Below are 19,371 nucleotides of genomic sequence, written 5' to 3' on the forward strand. Positions count from 1 at the left end.
CTTTTCTTTTATACAAAGTAATTTGGTTCATCTACTAGGGCAAACAACTTACAAGACGAATGCTTAGGAACTAAGGAACTACTATTACTAGTATGTACTGGTAAGTATAATAGTAACAAAGTTTTAAAAAAATGAGTAAATATCTCAAAAGGACACTCAACTATGAGGAATTACGTTGCAAAATCATTCAAATTTATTTTGTATCAATAAAATCACTCAACTTAGAGATTTTTCTTATAAAATTACTCAACTAAAATATGTCATAAAAATATTTGACACGACAAAATAAATTACTTTTTTATGTCATGTAGACATAGACCTCACAAATAAAATAAAATTAAAAAATACACATATCTTATATCCAACCGACCCACAAATCAAATTGAAATTAAGAATATATTTTAGTGATATTTTCCAAATACAATTAATAGCAAACATTATCCGCCAAAATAAAAAAGCTTGTAGCTCATATACATTAGTTTCTTTAATATAACAACTCAAAATCAAATTAAAGCCAGCTTTCTGTACTATAGAATCACCCAACCAACGAAAAGAAAAAAAGAATGACCCAACTATTTGGGAGTAGAATTATGGATTACGATGACATTTGAAAAAGATATTTTCGTTGTTTCATTTTATGTAAATTAATATGAATAAATATAGAATTTAAGAATGAAATAAAATAATTTAACTTTGTGGTCTTAAACAAGTTGAAATAGTTATATGGCCATAAAATCGTGATATTAAAAATAAAATAAAATAGTTTAATGTTGAACTATTTTTAAATAGATAAAAATATTATTTTTCTTGAAACATACTCTTTAAAAGAAATTTTGTTGAATTTTGTTTGTCTTACACGAAAATTAAAGAAGAGACAAATTAATTTATTTTGCCATGTCAAATTCTTTTGATGACAAATTTGGTTGAGTGATTTAATAGAAAAACCCTAAATTGGGTGATTTTATTGATACAAAACAAAGTTGAATGACTTTGCTACATAACTTTTCATAGTTGAGTGATCTTTCGTGATATTTACTCTTAAAAAACTTGTACTATATAGTATAGTAGTGTAACAAATTAAAAAAAAAAATCAATATAAGTAACAGTTACTTTAAGGGTATCTTTTTATTTTAAATACTTCTTTTTTCACGTAGTGGTATCCTATATTTTATTGTGCGTAAAATAATAACATAAATTATTGCATAATATTTAAGTTTAATATTGTCAATCAAACGTTATACTAATTAATGATTTTGTTTATACTAATTAATGATTTTGTTTAGGTCGGACAAAACGAAGTACATTGTGGATGATTTCGAATTGTCCGGAAGACCATTCACTAGCTTCATTACTAAGAAAGTGCAAGGAATGCGCGCTAGGAAGCCGCATGATCTTCAAGAATTGACTAACGCCCCATTTGTTTGTCTTAATGGAGGTTTGCATTTCCAGCTCATCAAGTGTATTTATTTTTTCTATTTATAATTTAGATATTTCAAAAAATTTATCAGACTTAAACATTTACTTATATCTTCAAATATCCTATTTCTTATCAAATAATAATTTTATTTTGTCTAGATTAAAGTTTGTTCTAATATTTGATGGATATATAATATTTAATTACTATTTTATTGAATTATAATATTTATTGTGTTTAGATATTGATAAATTATATATATGGGGGTACTTAAAACAAAATTGTCTTAATCATTCAGTGCTCATATCTAAAGACAATATCTTAATATTCACATATGCGTTCAGATTCAGATAAAGAATACCACGTCCCAATACTCAGAGATAGTGAAGATCAAATTGGGAGAGCGTTAAGTAGTATCATGTTTCCTTGCACATATTAGCCAAGGAGCACACTAGAATGCATGCAGCTTGCGATATTCGCCAGATCATACTCAGTTGCTCACACATTGAGGCAAAACCATTAGGTAATTGCGCGAAGCACCCCCACAATGCACAGTCATGGCGAGTTCTTTTAAGGAATTAAGTTTGAGGTTTTTCTTATTTTGCCGATTGAAATATCCTGTGTTTGTTCCATTAGGAGGTTAGCATATTTGAGATTAAAAGATTCTTAAAAGAGATTTAGGATCTTTTGGTTCGCATTCAACTTAGTATTATGCCGTTTTGAAGAATTGGATTCTTGAAGGTAATTTGGAGGAAGTGCATCAAGGACAAGGATGACAAAGTACTGGTGGAGGAAGCTCTCATTAGACGGAGATGGCAGTCATATTTCCATAAACTCTTGAACGAAGAAGGGAACAGAGACATTGTGTTGGGAGATTTCGAGTACTTTGAGAGGCGTCGCGATTTTAGGTATTGTAGGAGTATAAAGCTTGAGGGGGTTAAGGGTGTTGTTCGTAAGATGCGCAGGGGAAGAGCGATCGGGTCATATGACATTCCTGGGGAATTTTGGAAGACTGCAGGCGGAGCAGGTTTGGAGTGACTGACTGGGTTGTTTAATGTCATTTTTAAGACGACGAAGAAGCCCGAAAAATGGAGGTTGAGTGCAATGATTCCATTGTACAAGAAGAAGGGCGACATTCAGAGTTGCAACAACTATAGAGGTATCAAGCTGCTAAGCCACACCATGAAAGTTTGGGAAAGAGTGGTGGAGATGGGGGTGAGGAGAGGCGTGTTTATTTCAGAGAACCAGTTTGATTTAATGTCGGGGCGCTCTACTACAGAAGTCATTCATCTTGTAAGGAGACCGATGGAGCAATATAGGGAAAGGAAGAGAGGCTTGCACATGATTTTCATCGATCTAGAAAAGGCCAACGACAAAGTGTCGAGAGAGGTTCTATGGAGATTCTTGGAGGCTAGAGGGATACCTGTGGCGTACATTAGGAGGATCAAAGACATGTATGATGGAGCCAAGACCAGGGCAAAGACAGTGGAAAGAGATTCGGAGCACTTCCCAGTTGTGATGGGGCTACACCAGGGATCAACTCTTAGCTCATTTTTATCCGCCTCGGTGATGGATAGATTGACGTGGCATATTCAAGGTGAGGTGCCATGGTGTATGTTATTCGCGGATGACATAGTCTTGATTGACGAGACTCGCATCGGAGTTAACGCTAAGCTGGAGGGTTGGGGACAAACTCTAGAATCTAAAGGGTTCAAGTTAAGTAGGACCAAGACCGAGTACTTGAAGTGCAAGTTCAGTGACGTACCGTACGAGGCTAATGTGAAAGTGAAGCTTGGTACCCAGGCTATCCAAAAGAAAGGAAGCTTCAAGTATCTTGGGTCTATTATTCAAGAAACTAGAGATATTGACGATAATATCATACATCGTATTGGTGCAGGGTGGATGAAATGGAGGCTCTCTTCTAGAGTGTTGTGTGATAAGAAGGTGTCACCAAAACTCCAAGGTAAGTTCTACAAAGTAGTGGTTAGACCGACTTTGTTGTATGGGATGGAGTGTTAGCCAGTCAAGAACTCTCACGGTTAGAAGATGAAAATTGCGAAAATGAGAATGTTGCGGTGGATGTGTGGGCACACTAGGAAAGATAGGATTAGTAATGACGATATCCGGGACAAGGTGGGAGTGGCCTCGGTGGAGGACAAGATGCGGGAAGCGAGACTGGGATGGTTTGGGCATATGAAGAGGAGAGACACCAATGGCCCAGTGCGGAGGTATGAGAGGTTGGCTATGGACAGATTAGGTAGAGGTAGGCCGAAGAAGTATTGGGGAGAAGTGATTAGACAGAACATGGTGTAGTTTTAGCTTACCGAGAACATGACCTTAGATAGGAGGTTATGGAGGACTCATATTAGGGTAGAAGGTTAGTAGGTAGTCCCGCTTAGCCTTTTGTACTAGTAGTCACAGCTTTGGTCTTTAGTTTCTTGTCCTCTTGTTTGTGCTATTATATGTTGTTTCTTGTGCTTCAATTATCTTATTTATCTATGGTAGCTATTGCTCCTTTTTCAGATTGCTTTGTTATGGCTTTTTCGCTTTCATGCTGCTTTGAATTGCTTGTCCTAATTTGACTTTTTTTGCCATATTTTCTCTTCAGCTGAGGGTCTTTCGGAAAGCTTTTTCTACCTTCCAAGGTAGGGGTAAGGTCTGCGCACATTATAGGATTTCACTGGGTATATTGTTGTTGGATTCTTGAAGGTAATCTTCTTCTCGTTTTTTTTAATATATGGGTTTCTAATTCATCGTTATTTGAAGGCAGTCGGGTTATTACCTTTGGTTATTGCCTGTGATGTTCATCTAGGATTTTAGATTTGTTTTTCACTCTAAAACAAATTACTTTCAATAAATTCACTCTTGGATTAATAATCTGCGAGCTAGTTCAGACCTTGAGGCTTTATGAGAGTGTGTGAAAGAGACTATATACAACAAAAAGAGCGAGAAGATTTATAATTGTGAGAAGATATTTGATGTTGAGGATAGTACATGTGGCACTAAGGAATCAGTTCATGCCAAAGGAACCAATTATATGATGCAACAATTGGACTTTAGAGATACATAATAACTTGTAGATGGCTTATCAGGTTGTACCATGACCACTACCAGCTCTAGAACTAGTGGCACAACAAATTTCACCTCATGGTCTGCGAAAGGATCCAACACTATTGAGGGTACCTGCACAAGATGACCCTTAAGAATTTAAAGATGAGAATTTTGATGACTATGTTAATTATGGTCGATAAGATTTAAGGGAAGGTAGGAGCGGAGCTACACATGACAGGAGATTTGGAGTATGACAGTTGAATTAACATCATAAAGATAATGGGATAAATTATTTTAGATTATAGTCTTGATTTTAATTAATTTTAACATCAAATATGAAATAAATTTAATTCCAAAAATTTAAATCGAGGTAACCTACCTAATTCCTTTAACTTAACGTCCCTTAAATACTCGGGGGTGGTTTAGTTCCAAATGATATATATATACACACAAACATTGAGCAGCACTTTTTTTTTTTTTTTAAATTGAGTTTAGCAATTCCAAATTTATTTTCCTACTATAATTATAATACTATTTATTTACACCACTTATGTGAGCAATAATAGGGGGATTAGAATTTTGGGGGGGGGGGGGGATGACACATTTGTCATTTTACTAATTCAAGAAAGCGAATAAAAATTCATCCAAATCAACAACAACAACAACAACAACAACAACATGCCTAGTGTAATTTCACCAATGGAGTCCAGGGAGGGTTACGATATACGCAAACTTTACCTCTACCCTTGTGGACTAGAGAGATTATTTTTGATAGACACTTGGCTCAAAAGAAGTGTAATCAAATAGGATCGAAAGGTAAAATAATGACAACAATTAGCAAATTCAGATAGTAAGATAAACAAATCAAATGAAGTAACATGTAATAGCATGAATTGAAGAATAAAACACTACCCTTCTACCTTAATCCTCGGCCTTCATACTTTCTTATCTAGGGTCATGTCTTCAGTAAGCTGAAGATGGGTCATGTCTAGTTTAATCACTCTCTCACACCTCCCCACTGGTGTATCCATGCACCTCCTTTTCACATGCTCGAAACATCTCAACCTCGCTTCCCTCATTTTGCCGGTCATGGAAGCCACTCCCACTTTGTCCTGTATAACTTCGCTCCTAATCCTATCACTCTTAGTATGCCCACACATCCATCCGAGCATCCGAGTTTCTGAACGTATGCATTCTTGACCGACCAACACTTTACCCCATATAATAATAAAGGTCTAACCACCACTCTATAGAACTTATTTTTAAGCTTTAGTGACACATGCATTCTTAACACATACTATTCCGGACGCGAGCCTCCTTTTATCCAAATCTATCTAGTTTAAATCAAACACATATTTATATTATACTTCATGTCCATTTTTTTAATTTAATACTAACTAAATATTAAAATTATTTCATCGATCTATATATATATATATATATATATATATATATCTATAAAAAGAGGACATAGGCCCGGTGACGTGACACTCTCTGGAGCTAGGAATGTTATTTTTCTTTTTTTCTCAATTTTTTTTATTTTTCTCCTTTTTTTACATCTTTTTGCTCTTGCAAAAAAACTCAATAGTCACTTCTCAAAATCCAAAAAGCCACCTCTTGAATTTAGGGCTGCTTATCGGTCGGTTCGGTTCGGGTTTCAAAATTATCGGTTTAACTTATTGGTTATCGGTTTGTAAACATGTTAAACCGTTAAAGAACCGTTAAAATATCGGTTAATGGGTTATCGGTTAATCGGTTATTGTATGTTATCGGTTCGGTTATCGGTTTAACCGTTAAGATTTCACACAACAAAAAAATGGCTTGACCACTTTGTACAAGCAAAATCATGCACGGGGAACCACTTCTTGTACCAAGATCCAAGAATAATCTTAAGTTGCATTTACTACTACAAGAAATTTAATGATTTGTTATGGCTCTATCATACTCAAAACAATGATGCATCGTGTGGGCACTGGGCAGTAGCGACAAAGGCAAAATCTTTTGGTTGAAATTTTGTTTTCAAATGAGATTAACTCGAAAGAAGAAACAGAAGATCATGCTAATTGTGAATAAAACAGCCAAAAGCAATTGAAGTTACCTAAATTTTGTGGAATCCCGCCAATCATCAATGATAACTAGCTGTATCCTTTTTGCTAATGATAATCCTAAGATAAAATAATTATATTTAAAAAGATACAGCTACTTACCCCTCAAAATTGTGAGGTAAGTTATTGAAAATTCAATGTATTCGAATTTGGATAAAAGAAGAAATTCTGTATTTTTTTTTTATGGTATGTTGCAGAGGGATAGCATCCAAGCAGCATCGAATTTTGTTTGTCGAAATCGTTTGCCTCCAAGATTAAAAGACCAAATATTGGCTTACATGTGTTTAAGATTCGGGGCGAGAGAGAGCCTAAACCGGCGGGAATTGATTGAACAACTTCCTAAGATACTCTGCAAAGAGCATCGGACACCATTTGTTTTTGCCAACGGTGGAGAAAGTTTATCTTTTCAAGGGTGTCACAAGGGAAATTCATTGTTACTTTTGGTAAGATATAACTTTGTTGAATATGGTATATATATGTGCAATTATTGAAGCGTGTTTTGTGTGACCTAGCAATCATAACAGATGATAATGCACACCTGATTTAATGGTTTCGAAACTACTTTTTCCAATGATTTAGCAGCATAACACTCATGACTTTGTATAATTTCTCAACGACCACTGAAAGTTACCGTAGCACAAAAAAGCAAATGACGAGCAAAATCATGCACGGGAACTACTTCTTGTACCAAGATCCAAGAATAATCTTAAGTAGCATTTACTACTACAAGTAAACGATCTAGTAAACACTAAACAGTCTAGATCCAAGATCACGATTACAAGCAAATGCTGCTTTCCGGTTCTCTTCAACTCCAAGAATAAACTAGCTTATGACATTCTAAAAGGAAACAGTAGTAAATTTCTCCTTCCATTTAATCTCATAAAAATGCGGCACCACAACACCAAAATCCACAATACACAAGTATACGATCTAATAAGGCTAAAATGCCATCAACATTTGAAAACATATTAGCACCGGATAAAAGATAAGTTACCATTCCATATTAATAACTTCAAAAAAGCGAAAATAGCTAATGCAAGTAGTGTTGTAGTTAGCAATAATTTGCCTAGCACCATCGAATTTCAAAAAACCAAAAACAACATGATCAAAATCATCAAAGAACCTAAAAATTAAATCCAAACATAGTCCTAATAGTTCTAGTCAAGTCAAAAAAACAAAAACTACTCGATCCTTATAGTGTTATCTTGTTGCTCCAAGCGATCCAAACAACGCTTAACATGAGACCTTAAGAAGGAGGTTCCGATGCGCTTTGAATGGTAACGAACAACACAGCCACAATAAATGCACTGTATGGTGCACCATCCATCATCATTTTCTTCAAGCTTTTCATAGTGATCCCAAACAGGTGATCGAGCTTTAGAACCACAAAGTCGAGGCATGGTTAAACCTAATTAACATAGAAACGAGAGAAAGTATCGATTTGATGACTTAATGTCTACAACACCGGAAAGATTAAGAAAAAAGTAACATATTCTCTTCCTAAAGAGAAAAGGAACTACAAACATATCACAAAGTGAATATAGAAAGGAAGAGAAAATATTTGGAATCGACAAATGTAATATCCAAGATAGGAGTTGAATAATTAACTTACCAAAGTTTCATCTCTTAACAATCTACACTTCTACATGTCATCAACAGAAGGTTTTTTTCCAAGATTGGCCATATCTAAAGAGAATTATATTAACAAGTCAAGAAACAATAATATTAAATAAATTATTTATAATTTTACATCAATACAAGGTTCTTGTCTTACCTTTTTCAAGTTGCTCGAGGGAATCTAAATCTTCCTCAATACTTATGGGTGTTAGTTCACTCCGAATCCAATCTTGAAGGCACACTAGAGCTTGTACCAATTTAGGAGTTAATGAACTCCTAAACGAATCAAGAACGCACCCTCCAGTACTAAAAGCACATTCGGATGCCACACTTGAAATAGGAATAGCTAACACATCTCGAGCCATCTCAGAAAGAATGGGGAATCTAGGTGAGTTAACTTCCCACCAAAGCAATATTTTAAAATCTTGTCTTCCAATTTCAATATCTTCTGCAAGATATTTTTCTAACTCTGACTTAGAATCTGCACCTCCACTTCCAGATGTATGTCTAAATAATTCCTCATAGAAGTCACCAAATTCTCCTATAGGTTCGAGCCTTGAACTGGAAGTTGCCACTTCTATTGAAGAAAGTTGACTACCTTTATCTTTTGAATCGTTCTTCACATACTCATTAAACAATGAAGTCATGTACTTTAGCACATCTTTTTCTATACCGGGCCCTTTGTCCCCAAACATCTTTTTAAGTCCAAAACTAAGAGAATTAAATTTATAGGGAGGATCCAAAACACATGATATAAAAATCATCTTATTCCTTTTTTCTGGAGCACCCCAATATTTATCAAATTTCAGCTTCATCTTCTTTGCCATTTCACCCAAAACAATATCTTCATGTGATGTCAATTTTGTCAAGTAAACAACTTGGCAAATTTCAAGAAAATGAAAATTTGATGTAACATAAAGTGATCCGAAACCTTCTCGGTAGCTTGAAAAACATTTCAAGAAATTTTGCAATTCTTTTTACACTCTCCCAATCAGTATTCAAAAGTGTACCTGCAGGACTTCCATCGATAGTATCAACAAACTCAAGATGATGTGACAAGCCAATATCACGATCGGCATAATCTGAAATTGCACCCTCATATTCAATAGCCCTATTCAACATCAAGTAGGTGGAATTCCACCTTGTGGGAACATCTAAGCATAAAGATTTCTTAACAAGATTTACATCTTCACAACATTCATGAAACTTCCCCCACCTAGCAGAAGACTGCCTAATGTATCTCACTGTTTGCCTAACTCTTTCAATAGACTCAATTGATTCTTTTATACCATCTTGAACAACAAGATTTATAATATGAGCCATACACCTCACGTGAAGGTGAGTACCAGTCATAAGATTGGTCCCCGTTTAGTTAATTGCTTAGACAACTCTTTCACCGTCACATCATTTGAACTAGCATTGTCAACTCAATAACGATGAAATTCTTTTGTAACCCCACTCCCCGCAAACACTTACTAATAGCCTTTGCCATATCTTCACCTCATGACTAGAAATTGGACAAAAATTGATAATCCTTTTATGCAATTTCCACTTATTATCAATCCAGTGAGCGGTAATAGCCATATAATTAATTCTTTGCAAGGAAGTCCAAGTATCAGTAGTAAGACACACTCTCTGTTGTGTTTCCTTAAACTCAATCATCAATTTTTGTTTCTCTTCATCAAAAAAATTAAAACAATCACGAGTGATAGTAGTACGGGAAGCAATCTGGAAAAAAGGTTGTGCCACTTTCATAAATTTTTTGAAACCTTCTTTTTCGACAAATTTGAAAGGAAGTTCATCGATAATTACCATACGACACAAAGCTTTTCTACGAGTTTCTTGATCAAATTTCCATCTTTGCAACAACTACATCACCCTTGTCACCCACCTTAACAGGTTTAAATACTAATTGTGCTTGATTAGTATCAACATTACGAGGAATCTTTTTACATTTGGGTATATGACCAAGCATTCCCCCTGTACCATGGTCTTTTGTGTCAGCAAAATATTCTTTTTTACAGAATTTACAGACACCCTTCTCATTTCCATCAGGATCAATAACTGGATCAAAATAAGTCCAAGCAACAGACCTTTTCTCCTTTCTTTCCACTGAACTGTTTGAGTTAGACTTGCTTTTGAGTTAGAAGCTCCACTTTCACCAACTAATTTATCAATTATCATATTTTCAGCCATGTGTTTGTATCACTGTGAATTATGATTTTTCAAAAAAATAAAATAAATAATCAAACAGATGACAGCGAGCAAACAAAACATAAAAAATCCAAATAGCACAAAACAAAACAAACGTTCGTTAGCTCGAATGAAATCCAAAGGAAAAGAAGAGGAGAATCGAAACTTACGGAAACCGATTGAATTGCAGAACCGAGAATGACGATTATATAGAGCGAATATAGAGCTTTGCATGAGATACAAAATAATCATTAGTTTTTTGTGATAAAATAGAAGGAAAGGCTTAAATACTTTTACGCACATTCTTGAAAAAGTAGAAATTTCTGCATATATCCAAAAGAAGACATATATAGAAGCATTCTTACGAGAAAAATAAAACAAACTACCAAAAGAATAAGATGAAATGGAGCTTAAGTGTTCAGATTCCATTTGGATTTTGTGTAACTTGAGTTCAGTTCATCTTACATTGTAAAGAAGGAACACAAAAATTAAGTAGAGAATCCTTTTTGCAAGCAATGCTTCAACCAAAAACAGAAATTGCACAAATTATTATCAGGCTTGCAACTTTAACAGCAAAAAAAAAAAAAAAACAAAACAAATCCATAACCAAAAACTCAATTTGCAAGCAATACAAGAAGAAATTCCCACTATTTCTCAACCCAACAAAGAAAAGACATCAAATTTACAATTCTAATGAAGTGATTTCCCTAATTTCCCAACCCCAACAAAAACCCCATAACAGAAGAGTGAGAATTGAAAACGTACCTGTTCGTGAAAGAGGCCAAAATCGGATGTAAAATAGGTTGTCAAAGAAGAGGCAAGAAAAGGAGGGGCTTGAGAATCATGTGAATGGGTAAGAGAGGCTTAAAGAGAGGCTTGAGACTTAAAGAGAAGCAGAGCGGCTGTTTTATGAAATGAAAATGAAGTAACCCTAATTGTAGTGTAAGTGACTTTATATATATGAAAGGGTAGAAGTGTAATTAATTAAATTCTTATCGGGTTATCGGGTAACCCGTTAACAAAAATGGTCAACCCGCGACCCGACCCAATAAGCCAATAACCCAAAAACACCACCCGGTACCCGAACCGGTAATCTATTAACCCGAACCATTAGCCCAATAACCCAATAATTGGTTCGGGTTATTGGTTTAACCGTTAACATGCATAGCCCTACTTGAATTGATTTAATTACACCTTCATTCCCTCACTTCCCGCGTCTCTTCTAAAAGCCTCTTCGTACCCAAACCCAGATTCCAATTTTCACTAACTAGAAGTCCCTTTTTTCTACATGATGCATGCTTTGTCTTTTTACGTATGTGATTTGCTTTACCATTACTGTATGGTGATTTTCTTTAAAGGTAATTAATCCTGAATTTGACATCTTTTCTTTATTGTTGTAAAAATGTTTTAAGCATAAACCATTACTTTGTGGCCTTTGCTCTCCACTTTAAATTTCGATTCTATACATTACCTGCTTTACTATTTTATTTGTTTAAATGTCGTTTCTTTTCTTGAATGTGTTATTAGTTCGCTAAATATTGATTTATCATTTTTCCCCGCATTCCTATCAACAATGATAACGCTGAAGCATGCATTTTTCAGAATGATAAAACTTTGTTTTATTTTTATAATTTGTTTTGGAATTTTATATCCTCGCACATGACTAGCAGAAATAGAAAATATATTCTAGGAAATTCCTAATCGGGAGAGGGTGGAGAGGCAAACATAGAGATAGGATTTAAACCAAGTTGTGACCGAAAGATTATAACTAAAATCGTTTGCTTTATCTCTTTATTTTATTTTTCAGTTTTCAGTTTTTTTTTTTTTAATTTTTTATGAGATTTTGAGGAGGATCTTCGGAGAATACAATCAAAGCACTACAAGAAATCGTCTTTAGTAGCAACTAATTAAAGTCGAACAAAAGCTCCAAAAGTCACCACAAAGACATATAGTGGCGAATGAAGTGTCTCTTTATCATTCTACAGTAACTCTCCATTATTCAACCAAAAATCTTTTCCCTTTTGCCTTTTTATATGGAACATTGACACAATACAATTCAAACCTTTTTTGCCTTTGATTTTTCCAATTCACGGAGAAATTCTCCAATATCTATATAAAGATGATCATATATCGTAAAAAGGTAATATGACTCTCTCTATTTTTCTCCATTTACTTGCTTTCTTGAATTCTTTTTGATCTCATTCTTTTGCTTGTGTATTCCTTTATTTAGATGAAGTGTTTGTTTCATTTTTCTTAATTATCAAGGTATAGAAAAAGAATCGGTCACTTTCGAACTTTGAAAGAGGTGATGTGGTACCTCTCTCAGATCAGGACACACATTTACCTTTTTTCTCAAATTATAAATTCTCCACACCACACCCCCTCGCCCCCCCCCCCCGGCCCCCCAAACCACACTTCCCGACCCTATTTTTTCTATTTATATGCTATGTAAGAAATCCCAAAAGTCACTTCTTAAATATTGTTAATTACACCTCATCCCAAAGTTGAGATAGATACACAGTTGATACCAGATGCATACAAAATTTCCCGTGAAATCGGTTCTGTACAATTTCCTTTTCTTCCTATACTTTTACCTTCCCCTTTAGAATAGACTTTAAAGAACTAGAATTTGTAATTTTTATCAAGGTTTTTATTTAGTTTGTGATCAATATTCATTAGTCTTTAAATAATGGATCGTAAAAGTCTTTTCCAATGTTTAGTGGCGAGGCTATATATTAAGAGCCCGTTTAGATTGGCTTATAAGTTGCGAAAACGAACATAAAGCATTGTTTTCATTTTGAGTATTTGGATGGTCGAACTTAAAGTCCATTTTATCTTAAAATAAGCCCAAAAAAATAATTGAGCCCGTTTGATTTGGAAATTATTTAAAGCAACTTATAAAAATAAAAACGACATAAATTGCTTTTTTAAGCCCATCCAAACAGGCTTAAATCTTTCAGACAGGTATTAATCTTTAATTAGATCATGACTTCACTAATAGAATTTATATCATTTAGACTACTTATTTGATTTGAATTTTCTTATAAAATCTATTTATAACAATGATTATTTAGTCATATTTTGATTTTTTATATACCGAGCGAAGCGCGGGTAAATTAACTAGTTATATTATAATTTTAGTATAAATTGCTCAAGACCAAACAATTAGGATGGCACCAAAAAATAGTAAGGTTATACAGGATATAAGAATCTGAAACAAGTATTTTCAAGTCTTCTTCTCCAAACACTGCCTTATGGACAAAACCAAATCTTGAAAACAAAAGCCTGGAAAAGTGTGGGAATCACTTTATTATATTCATACTCATTCTATTCCTATACAGTTTAATATCATAGAACCTATAAAACTATTCATTAATTAATCCCAGAGAAATCAATTGTCAGAATCTCATTAATTGCATTTCCCACATACCAGTAGAATTATTTCTTCAGGTTGCATTCCAAGTGTTTGAAGAAATGCCTGAACGATGGTTTCACTCATTTTTACACGTACCAATTTCTTGAAACCTCCTGTTTTCAACACCCTTTTGAGTTTTTCACCAAAAAGATTTCATTGCAGAAGAAAAGCTGTGATTTTTAACCTTGTATTGGGAAAAAATATGTGTTCTTTTCAGTTTTTTAATAAGCTTAGGAAGGAAAGAACTGAGGATAGTGTATATTGTTGGTGCAAGAAAGGGGATATGGAGCTGGAAGAGGAGATTTTGGCTTTCATGAAGTTATCTGAGAATCCAAATGCTTTTCCAACAAGGAAAGAATTGGAAAAAGCTGGAAGAGTTGATTTGATTGAAGCTATAAAAAAGAGAGGAGGGTGGTTTTCGTTCGGTTGGGAAATTGAGGATGATGATAAAAATGTGAATGCTAATGAAGTTGAGACTGTGGAAATGGATTTTGACATTGAGGAGTTTCATAGAAGAGTGGAGAGTTGTCAAGACAGTGATTTATTACATGGGAATGAAGCTCATTTGCCTGCCTCGTCGTCTGGTAGATCGATGTGAGGTTCCTTACACCGAGATGTGCTTTCTTTTAGTTATCTTGTTATTGGTTGGATTTTGGTTAGTAGATGCTATATGGACCTTTCTTACGTGAATCTGGATTAGTTGGGCAGTAGACGCTGGATATAGGATGCTTAACTTTTATGTTATGTTTGATCTTGTTGATATGGGATTGTGCTTGTTATGCCATTTTGCAATTTTTACTAAAATGTTATAGGAGATACAATATTCTTTGCTTGATTCAATTTGTCATTAGGCTCTGGCTTTGGCATCTGCCTTCCACATGTAAACAAAAATAAAAGCTTCCCTTCCACCCAAAGGCTTAGTTCAAGTGGCAAAGGTTGGGTGACTCGTAACTTCGGTTACAGGTTCGAGCCCTGAGCCATGCGAATTAAGGCTGTTATTTTTTTTTTATTTTTTTTGACAATGATAACATAATTAAGCCTGTTATTTAAATGGAGAAGGTTAGAGGGGCGGGCTCATTATCCCAAGTTTGGAATGTTCAGTAGGTCTTAAGGATTGGCCCCGTACGGATTTCTCGATCATTAAAAAAACATCGTTTGTTTCTTTCTTTCATTATACCACCTAGCTCCAGACCGTTGGCTGTTTAAGCGGGATAACCAGCGAATTAGTAAATGATGTAGCTTATAGTTAAAATTAGCCAACTCAAATACTCAATTGAAGAATGAAGCAGATGGGATTAGAGAGTGAAGTGAAGTCTAACTTGGTAGCTCCGTACTACTAGTAACAAGAGTGTTATAAGAAAAAACTCAGGATGACCAAAAATGAAATAAGAAACAAGTAACCATATTTCGAAATGATTATATGCACTATGTATCTCCTAGCTGTTTATTGCACATTCTATTGACTTGTGTGAAAAATATTCATTTGGTATCTTCTTTTCTTCTTTCCTCTCCCATCCCAACAGAGAAACTGTAGCAGAGGAAGATAGCGGGATTGAAGGGATATTGAGTCGACTAGAAAAAGAGAGAAACTCATCTCTCGGTATTGATCTGGGAAAACATGGACATATTTCTCATACTTTAAGTAGGGACAACATATATGATAGAAGCTTTGGAACCACTGATGCAGGTAAAAATTTTAATCAGAAAGCAGGATGACATGTTATCAACAAAATGGTTGAAAAATCTATTAGTTACCGCATTGAATTGCTGTTTAATCATTATAGCCTCTATGTTCTATGTCTTAGATATCTTTAAAATTTCTTTGAATCTGAAACTATTTTCCTAAATTTTTTGAACTGGAAGTATTTATACCTGAGTATTTTGTTTATAAAACAGTTAAATTCTTATCATGAGATGTCATTTCTGTTACATTGTAAAAGACAGGACTGACCTAGGAAAAAATGGTAGCCTCAGTAAAGGTAGGCCCATGAAAGGTATTCAAAGTGATGGGGAGCTTAACCATAGCGTTTCACCAGCCATGTGGAGAAAATGGAGCATACAACGCGCAGGCCCTCAGGATATAGATTTTGAAGGTATTCTCTTTCTTGTGTCTAATTATGTGTATAGATTGTAACCTCGCTTCACTACTGCTATGAACAGCCGGTGAGGTTGCCCTGGGTAAAAGTTGGATTGAAGGTACAACCGAAACTTTGGGAGATGATGTAGTTAATATCACAGAGAAGAGAAGCAAAGCTTTACAAAGACTGAAAAATGACAACCACAATGAGATAAGCACTCGGCTTCAACATTTAGAGCTTGAGCTATCCTTGACACTCCGCTCATTGAAATCCAAGAGCGAGGAGTTAAGTTCGAAGGAGGTAGTTTATTATTGTTTCTCAAAGTTACTAATGACAAGTTCCCTAGCATCATATATTTTTATTCTTCTTATGTAGAATAATTGATCAGCTTGCTGTGTTGCCCTAGGTGATGCAGTTATTCCACCAACTTTATTTTGTTGAATACTTGAATAGTTGAATATATGTTCAACAGCGAATGTGTGCAGTTAGTGTTCTGTGTCGATAATATATATTTTTTTAATCATGATTTGGTTGTAAACATGCATAATCTCATGTCACACTGAACTTTTATATCATATTTCCAAACAATTTTTGCTGACATCAACCTACCCAAAAAAATTCTTTGCAATTTAGACTCAATGGCTAAAATTACTTTCTTTGACTTCACATCCTTTCCCATAGATAAGCTGAAAATGAAACTGTTAAGACATAATTAAATAAAGTTTTCCCTCTCAATAAATAGCTTAAGTTTTAGATGTGGGTTTACAATCTTTTAACATGGTATCAGAGCAGGTAGTGGTCCTGGACTCAAGTCTCACCTCCAACAATTCACAAAAAGTATTCAAGAAAAAGAATTAGGTCCAGACGTATCAGAGTAGGTAGTGGTCCTGGACTCAAGTCTCACCTCCAACAATTCACAAAAAGTATTCAAGAAAAAGAATTAGGTCCAGACGTGAAAATTTGTGTTGAGAAATAAAGTAAGTAAATAAAAGTGTCACTCTCTGACAATTTAAGCCTTTAATGTGGTAATAATTAATAACAAAATGCAGAAAAAAAAGAAGAAAAGAGAAAATAACATGAGCTAAAGGGAATTATTTGCAAAATATTTTCTTCAATGCTTCTGTCTAAAAGAGAAAATGCTTCAATTTTTTGTACAGATATCTTCATTGGAAACGAAGTTCTGTTAACAATTTATTGTTTAATGGGATAGTACTAGTACTGTTAAGTAACTTCACGCTGTCTTCTTTAGGTTTTTGGAAGCTCTCCAAGTGATTTGCAAAGGCTTTCTGATGCATGCGAGTTTCAGGAGAATGAAATCATGAGTGCCCGGGAGAGATTGAGGTTGATACGTGCTCAGCTGGCTGTGCTCGAGGGGAAAATGTTACTTGCAATAATGTCTGGTCATGTCTCATTCATTCTAAGATACATACTTTAGACCATCTATCCTAACCAAAACTGAGTTTTCCTACCATACATTTTCAGTGATGCGCAGAAGATGTTAGACGAGAAGCAGAAGAGGATTGATAGTGCTAGTAAAGCTTTGCAGCTTCTTCGTACTGCTCGGATTGTTTGGACTAACTCAGCCTCAGAGGTTCTTCTGGCGGGTTCATTTGATGGATGGACAACTCAGGTTTTATCTTGCTTCCACATCAATAATAGGAAATAGGAGACAACGCTTTACTGTCAAAACATCAAGCATAATTTCGTCTAATGCGATTGTCCAGATCAACTTAATCTTATTTTTGTTTTAGGATGAAAATGATGCCAATGATTACAGTAAGGACATCATCTTCTGCATGGTTTAGTGTAGAGGTGTCACCTATAGTGTCAGCATCTAGCTTTTCTTGTGGACAATATGAGAGAAGTTCACAACTTAGTCATGTTTGGCTAGAGCAGGAAAGTCAAAAGATTCTCTTCTGAGTTTTAGGGGTTAAACCCAATTAAATTATCAGTGCAATATGCTTTGTTGAGACTCGACTCGAGCAGATTGCATGACTTATTGCCTATTTTCCTTCACAATCTTCTCTTTCCTCTTTTCGTTTGTGTGTGGTGGGTTCCAGGCAGGGTTTGGAAGAAGAGCTATGGATATAATCACAATAGTATCTGATCATTTATACTCCTGTTATTTGCTTCCTTTTCATATTTTATTAAGAAACCACACAGTATTTAGAACTTGAATATAATCGTTCATTTCAATTTATGTGTCTTACGTTCCTTTTTAGTCTGTTTCAGATAGAATACCACCTTCTTGTAGTTAGTAAGTTTTTATTCCAATATTCCCATTTCACCTTTAATGATATTCCAGGAATGACATAGTATATTTAAGACAAGATTTACTGGGTACTTTTGGTATGTCATAGAGACCTTTAGTTTAAGATCACAAGAATCAAAAGTCTTATTTACATTCATAAATTTCGTTCCAGTCAAACCAAGACAAATGAAACGAGGGAGTAGCAAAAATCAGGATTTTTTCAACTTACTAGTCCAAATCAGATACAAAGTATCAGTGAAATGGAGACTTCATAAGCCAAGTCCTTGCTGGGGAACTTTAGAAGATGGCATACAAAGTGTTTTAATCTTGTTTTCCAGAAAGTCGCTTGGCAAGTTAGGAGAGGAACTAGATAATAATATTTTGAATACGAGTTAAAGAGTTCTGCACCGTCAAGTAGATCTTGCGAAGGTTGTTCCTAAAGCATCAAATGTCTTGAAGAATGATGGCGGTGTCTTAATAATGAAAACTATACATCTCTATTTCCCCTTCCCCTAAAAGTCCTTGTACGACCGTTGTGATGTTGATTTCAAGGGGCTTCTTGTCCTTGACTAGCAGCATGATACGATGCATTGAAATGCAGAGAAAGATGGAAAAATTGCACACGGGTGTTTTTGCTGTAAGCCTAAAGTTGTATCCAGGCAGATATGAGGTGGGTTTTATTGATTACAATGAATTTGAGATCATTACTGTGTTATCCTGTCGTATATCGAGCCTCGCATTTCTTTTCGTGCAGATCAAGTTCATTGTTGATGGCATATGGAAGATTGATCCTTTGAGGCCCACTGTTCACAACAACCGGCATGAAAACAATCTTCTCATTATTACATAAGAGCATGTCCCTGATAAGTTACTTCGAAATGTGACAGACCAATTGATCCTATCTTGTTAAAGGACTGATGTTATTTCGCTCTCTTGGAAGTTTTACCAAGCAGTGATGGTCATTGCGTCTTGACAATTTCTGCATAGGTTGTATTGGGTTAGGCATGGCCCTCTTCCTCACTGCTTTTGGATTGAAATGTATCATGCCTCAGTCAGTGAAGCAAGCCTGTGAAATTTCGTATTTTGGAGAGTTGATAAAATCAGCCTCCCTATCTCCGAGATACGGGTAAGGTCTGCATACACTTTACCCTCCCCAGACCCCACATTGTGGGATTTCACTGGGTATGTTGTTGTTGTTGTTGGAGAGTTGATAAAATCATCAGAAAAATCGAGAATGGTCCCAGCAG

The 19,371-nt window shown here is 35.0% G+C and overlaps 3 protein-coding genes across 11 annotated transcripts; 2 read left to right on the forward strand and 1 right to left on the reverse strand.

Moving 5' to 3' along the window:
• The first annotated feature begins 2,518 nt into the window (after positions 1-2,518).
• On the forward strand, positions 2,519-4,617 carry LOC132034675 (uncharacterized). The gene is made up of 3 exons (XM_059425051.1): positions 2,519-3,011; positions 3,114-3,377; positions 4,529-4,617. The coding sequence occupies exons 1-3, from the start codon at positions 2,519-2,521 to the stop codon at positions 4,615-4,617; spliced, it is 846 nt and encodes a 281-aa protein (XP_059281034.1).
• A 3,246-nt stretch (positions 4,618-7,863) lies between these two features.
• Positions 7,864-9,029, reverse strand: LOC132035193 (zinc finger BED domain-containing protein RICESLEEPER 3-like). Its single transcript, XM_059425480.1, has 3 exons — positions 8,345-9,029; positions 8,183-8,256; positions 7,864-7,978 (listed from the first exon to the last, which is right to left on the reverse strand). The coding sequence occupies exons 1-2, from the start codon at positions 9,012-9,014 to the stop codon at positions 8,213-8,215; spliced, it is 714 nt and encodes a 237-aa protein (XP_059281463.1). The 5' UTR covers positions 9,015-9,029; the 3' UTR covers positions 7,864-7,978; positions 8,183-8,212.
• Positions 9,030-13,660: 4,631 nt separating this feature from the next.
• Positions 13,661-19,102, forward strand: LOC132032642 (protein PTST homolog 2, chloroplastic-like). 9 transcript variants are annotated; one of them, XR_009408559.1, is made up of 8 exons: positions 13,661-14,389; positions 15,319-15,482; positions 15,736-15,888; positions 15,956-16,173; positions 17,123-17,268; positions 17,356-17,503; positions 18,701-18,794; positions 18,879-18,958. XR_009408559.1 is itself a non-coding variant. In XM_059422298.1 (8 exons), the coding sequence occupies exons 1-8, from the start codon at positions 13,866-13,868 to the stop codon at positions 18,972-18,974; spliced, it is 1,518 nt and encodes a 505-aa protein (XP_059278281.1). In that variant the 5' UTR covers positions 13,661-13,865; the 3' UTR covers positions 18,975-19,102. The 9 variants fall into 9 exon arrangements, 6 of the variants coding, with proteins under 6 accessions (XP_059278281.1, XP_059278280.1, XP_059278283.1 ...); XM_059422298.1 differs by having other exon boundaries at positions 18,726-18,794; positions 18,879-19,102; XR_009408561.1 differs by having other exon boundaries at positions 17,123-17,273; positions 18,701-18,886.
• The last annotated feature ends 269 nt before the right edge of the window (positions 19,103-19,371 follow it).

Source organism: Lycium ferocissimum, chromosome 10 (assembly GCF_029784015.1).
Source record: "Lycium ferocissimum isolate CSIRO_LF1 chromosome 10, AGI_CSIRO_Lferr_CH_V1, whole genome shotgun sequence".
Taxonomy (NCBI): Eukaryota; Viridiplantae; Streptophyta; class Magnoliopsida; order Solanales; family Solanaceae; genus Lycium; species Lycium ferocissimum.

Coding starts and splice junctions, on each gene's coding strand:
- LOC132035193 (XM_059425480.1), bottom strand. CDS start 9,014: ATGGCAAAGAAGATGAAGCTGAAATTTGATAAATATTGGGGTGCTCCA. Junction 8,257..8,344: donor CCTCGAGCAACTTGAAAAAG/GTAAGACAAGAA, acceptor AATTCTCTTTAG/ATATGGCCAATCTTGGAAAA.
- LOC132032642 (XM_059422297.1), top strand. CDS start 13,866: ATGGTTTCACTCATTTTTACACGTACCAATTTCTTGAAACCTCCTGTT. Junction 15,889..15,955: donor TCAGGATATAGATTTTGAAG/GTATTCTCTTTC, acceptor TGCTATGAACAG/CCGGTGAGGTTGCCCTGGGT. Junction 17,269..17,355: donor AAAATGTTACTTGCAATAAT/GTCTGGTCATGT, acceptor ATACATTTTCAG/TGATGCGCAGAAGATGTTAG.
- LOC132034675 (XM_059425051.1), top strand. CDS start 2,519: ATGATTCCATTGTACAAGAAGAAGGGCGACATTCAGAGTTGCAACAAC. Junction 3,012..3,113: donor ATTGACGTGGCATATTCAAG/GTGAGGTGCCAT, acceptor GACAAACTCTAG/AATCTAAAGGGTTCAAGTTA. Junction 3,378..4,528: donor GGTGTCACCAAAACTCCAAG/GTAAGTTCTACA, acceptor GACCACTACCAG/CTCTAGAACTAGTGGCACAA.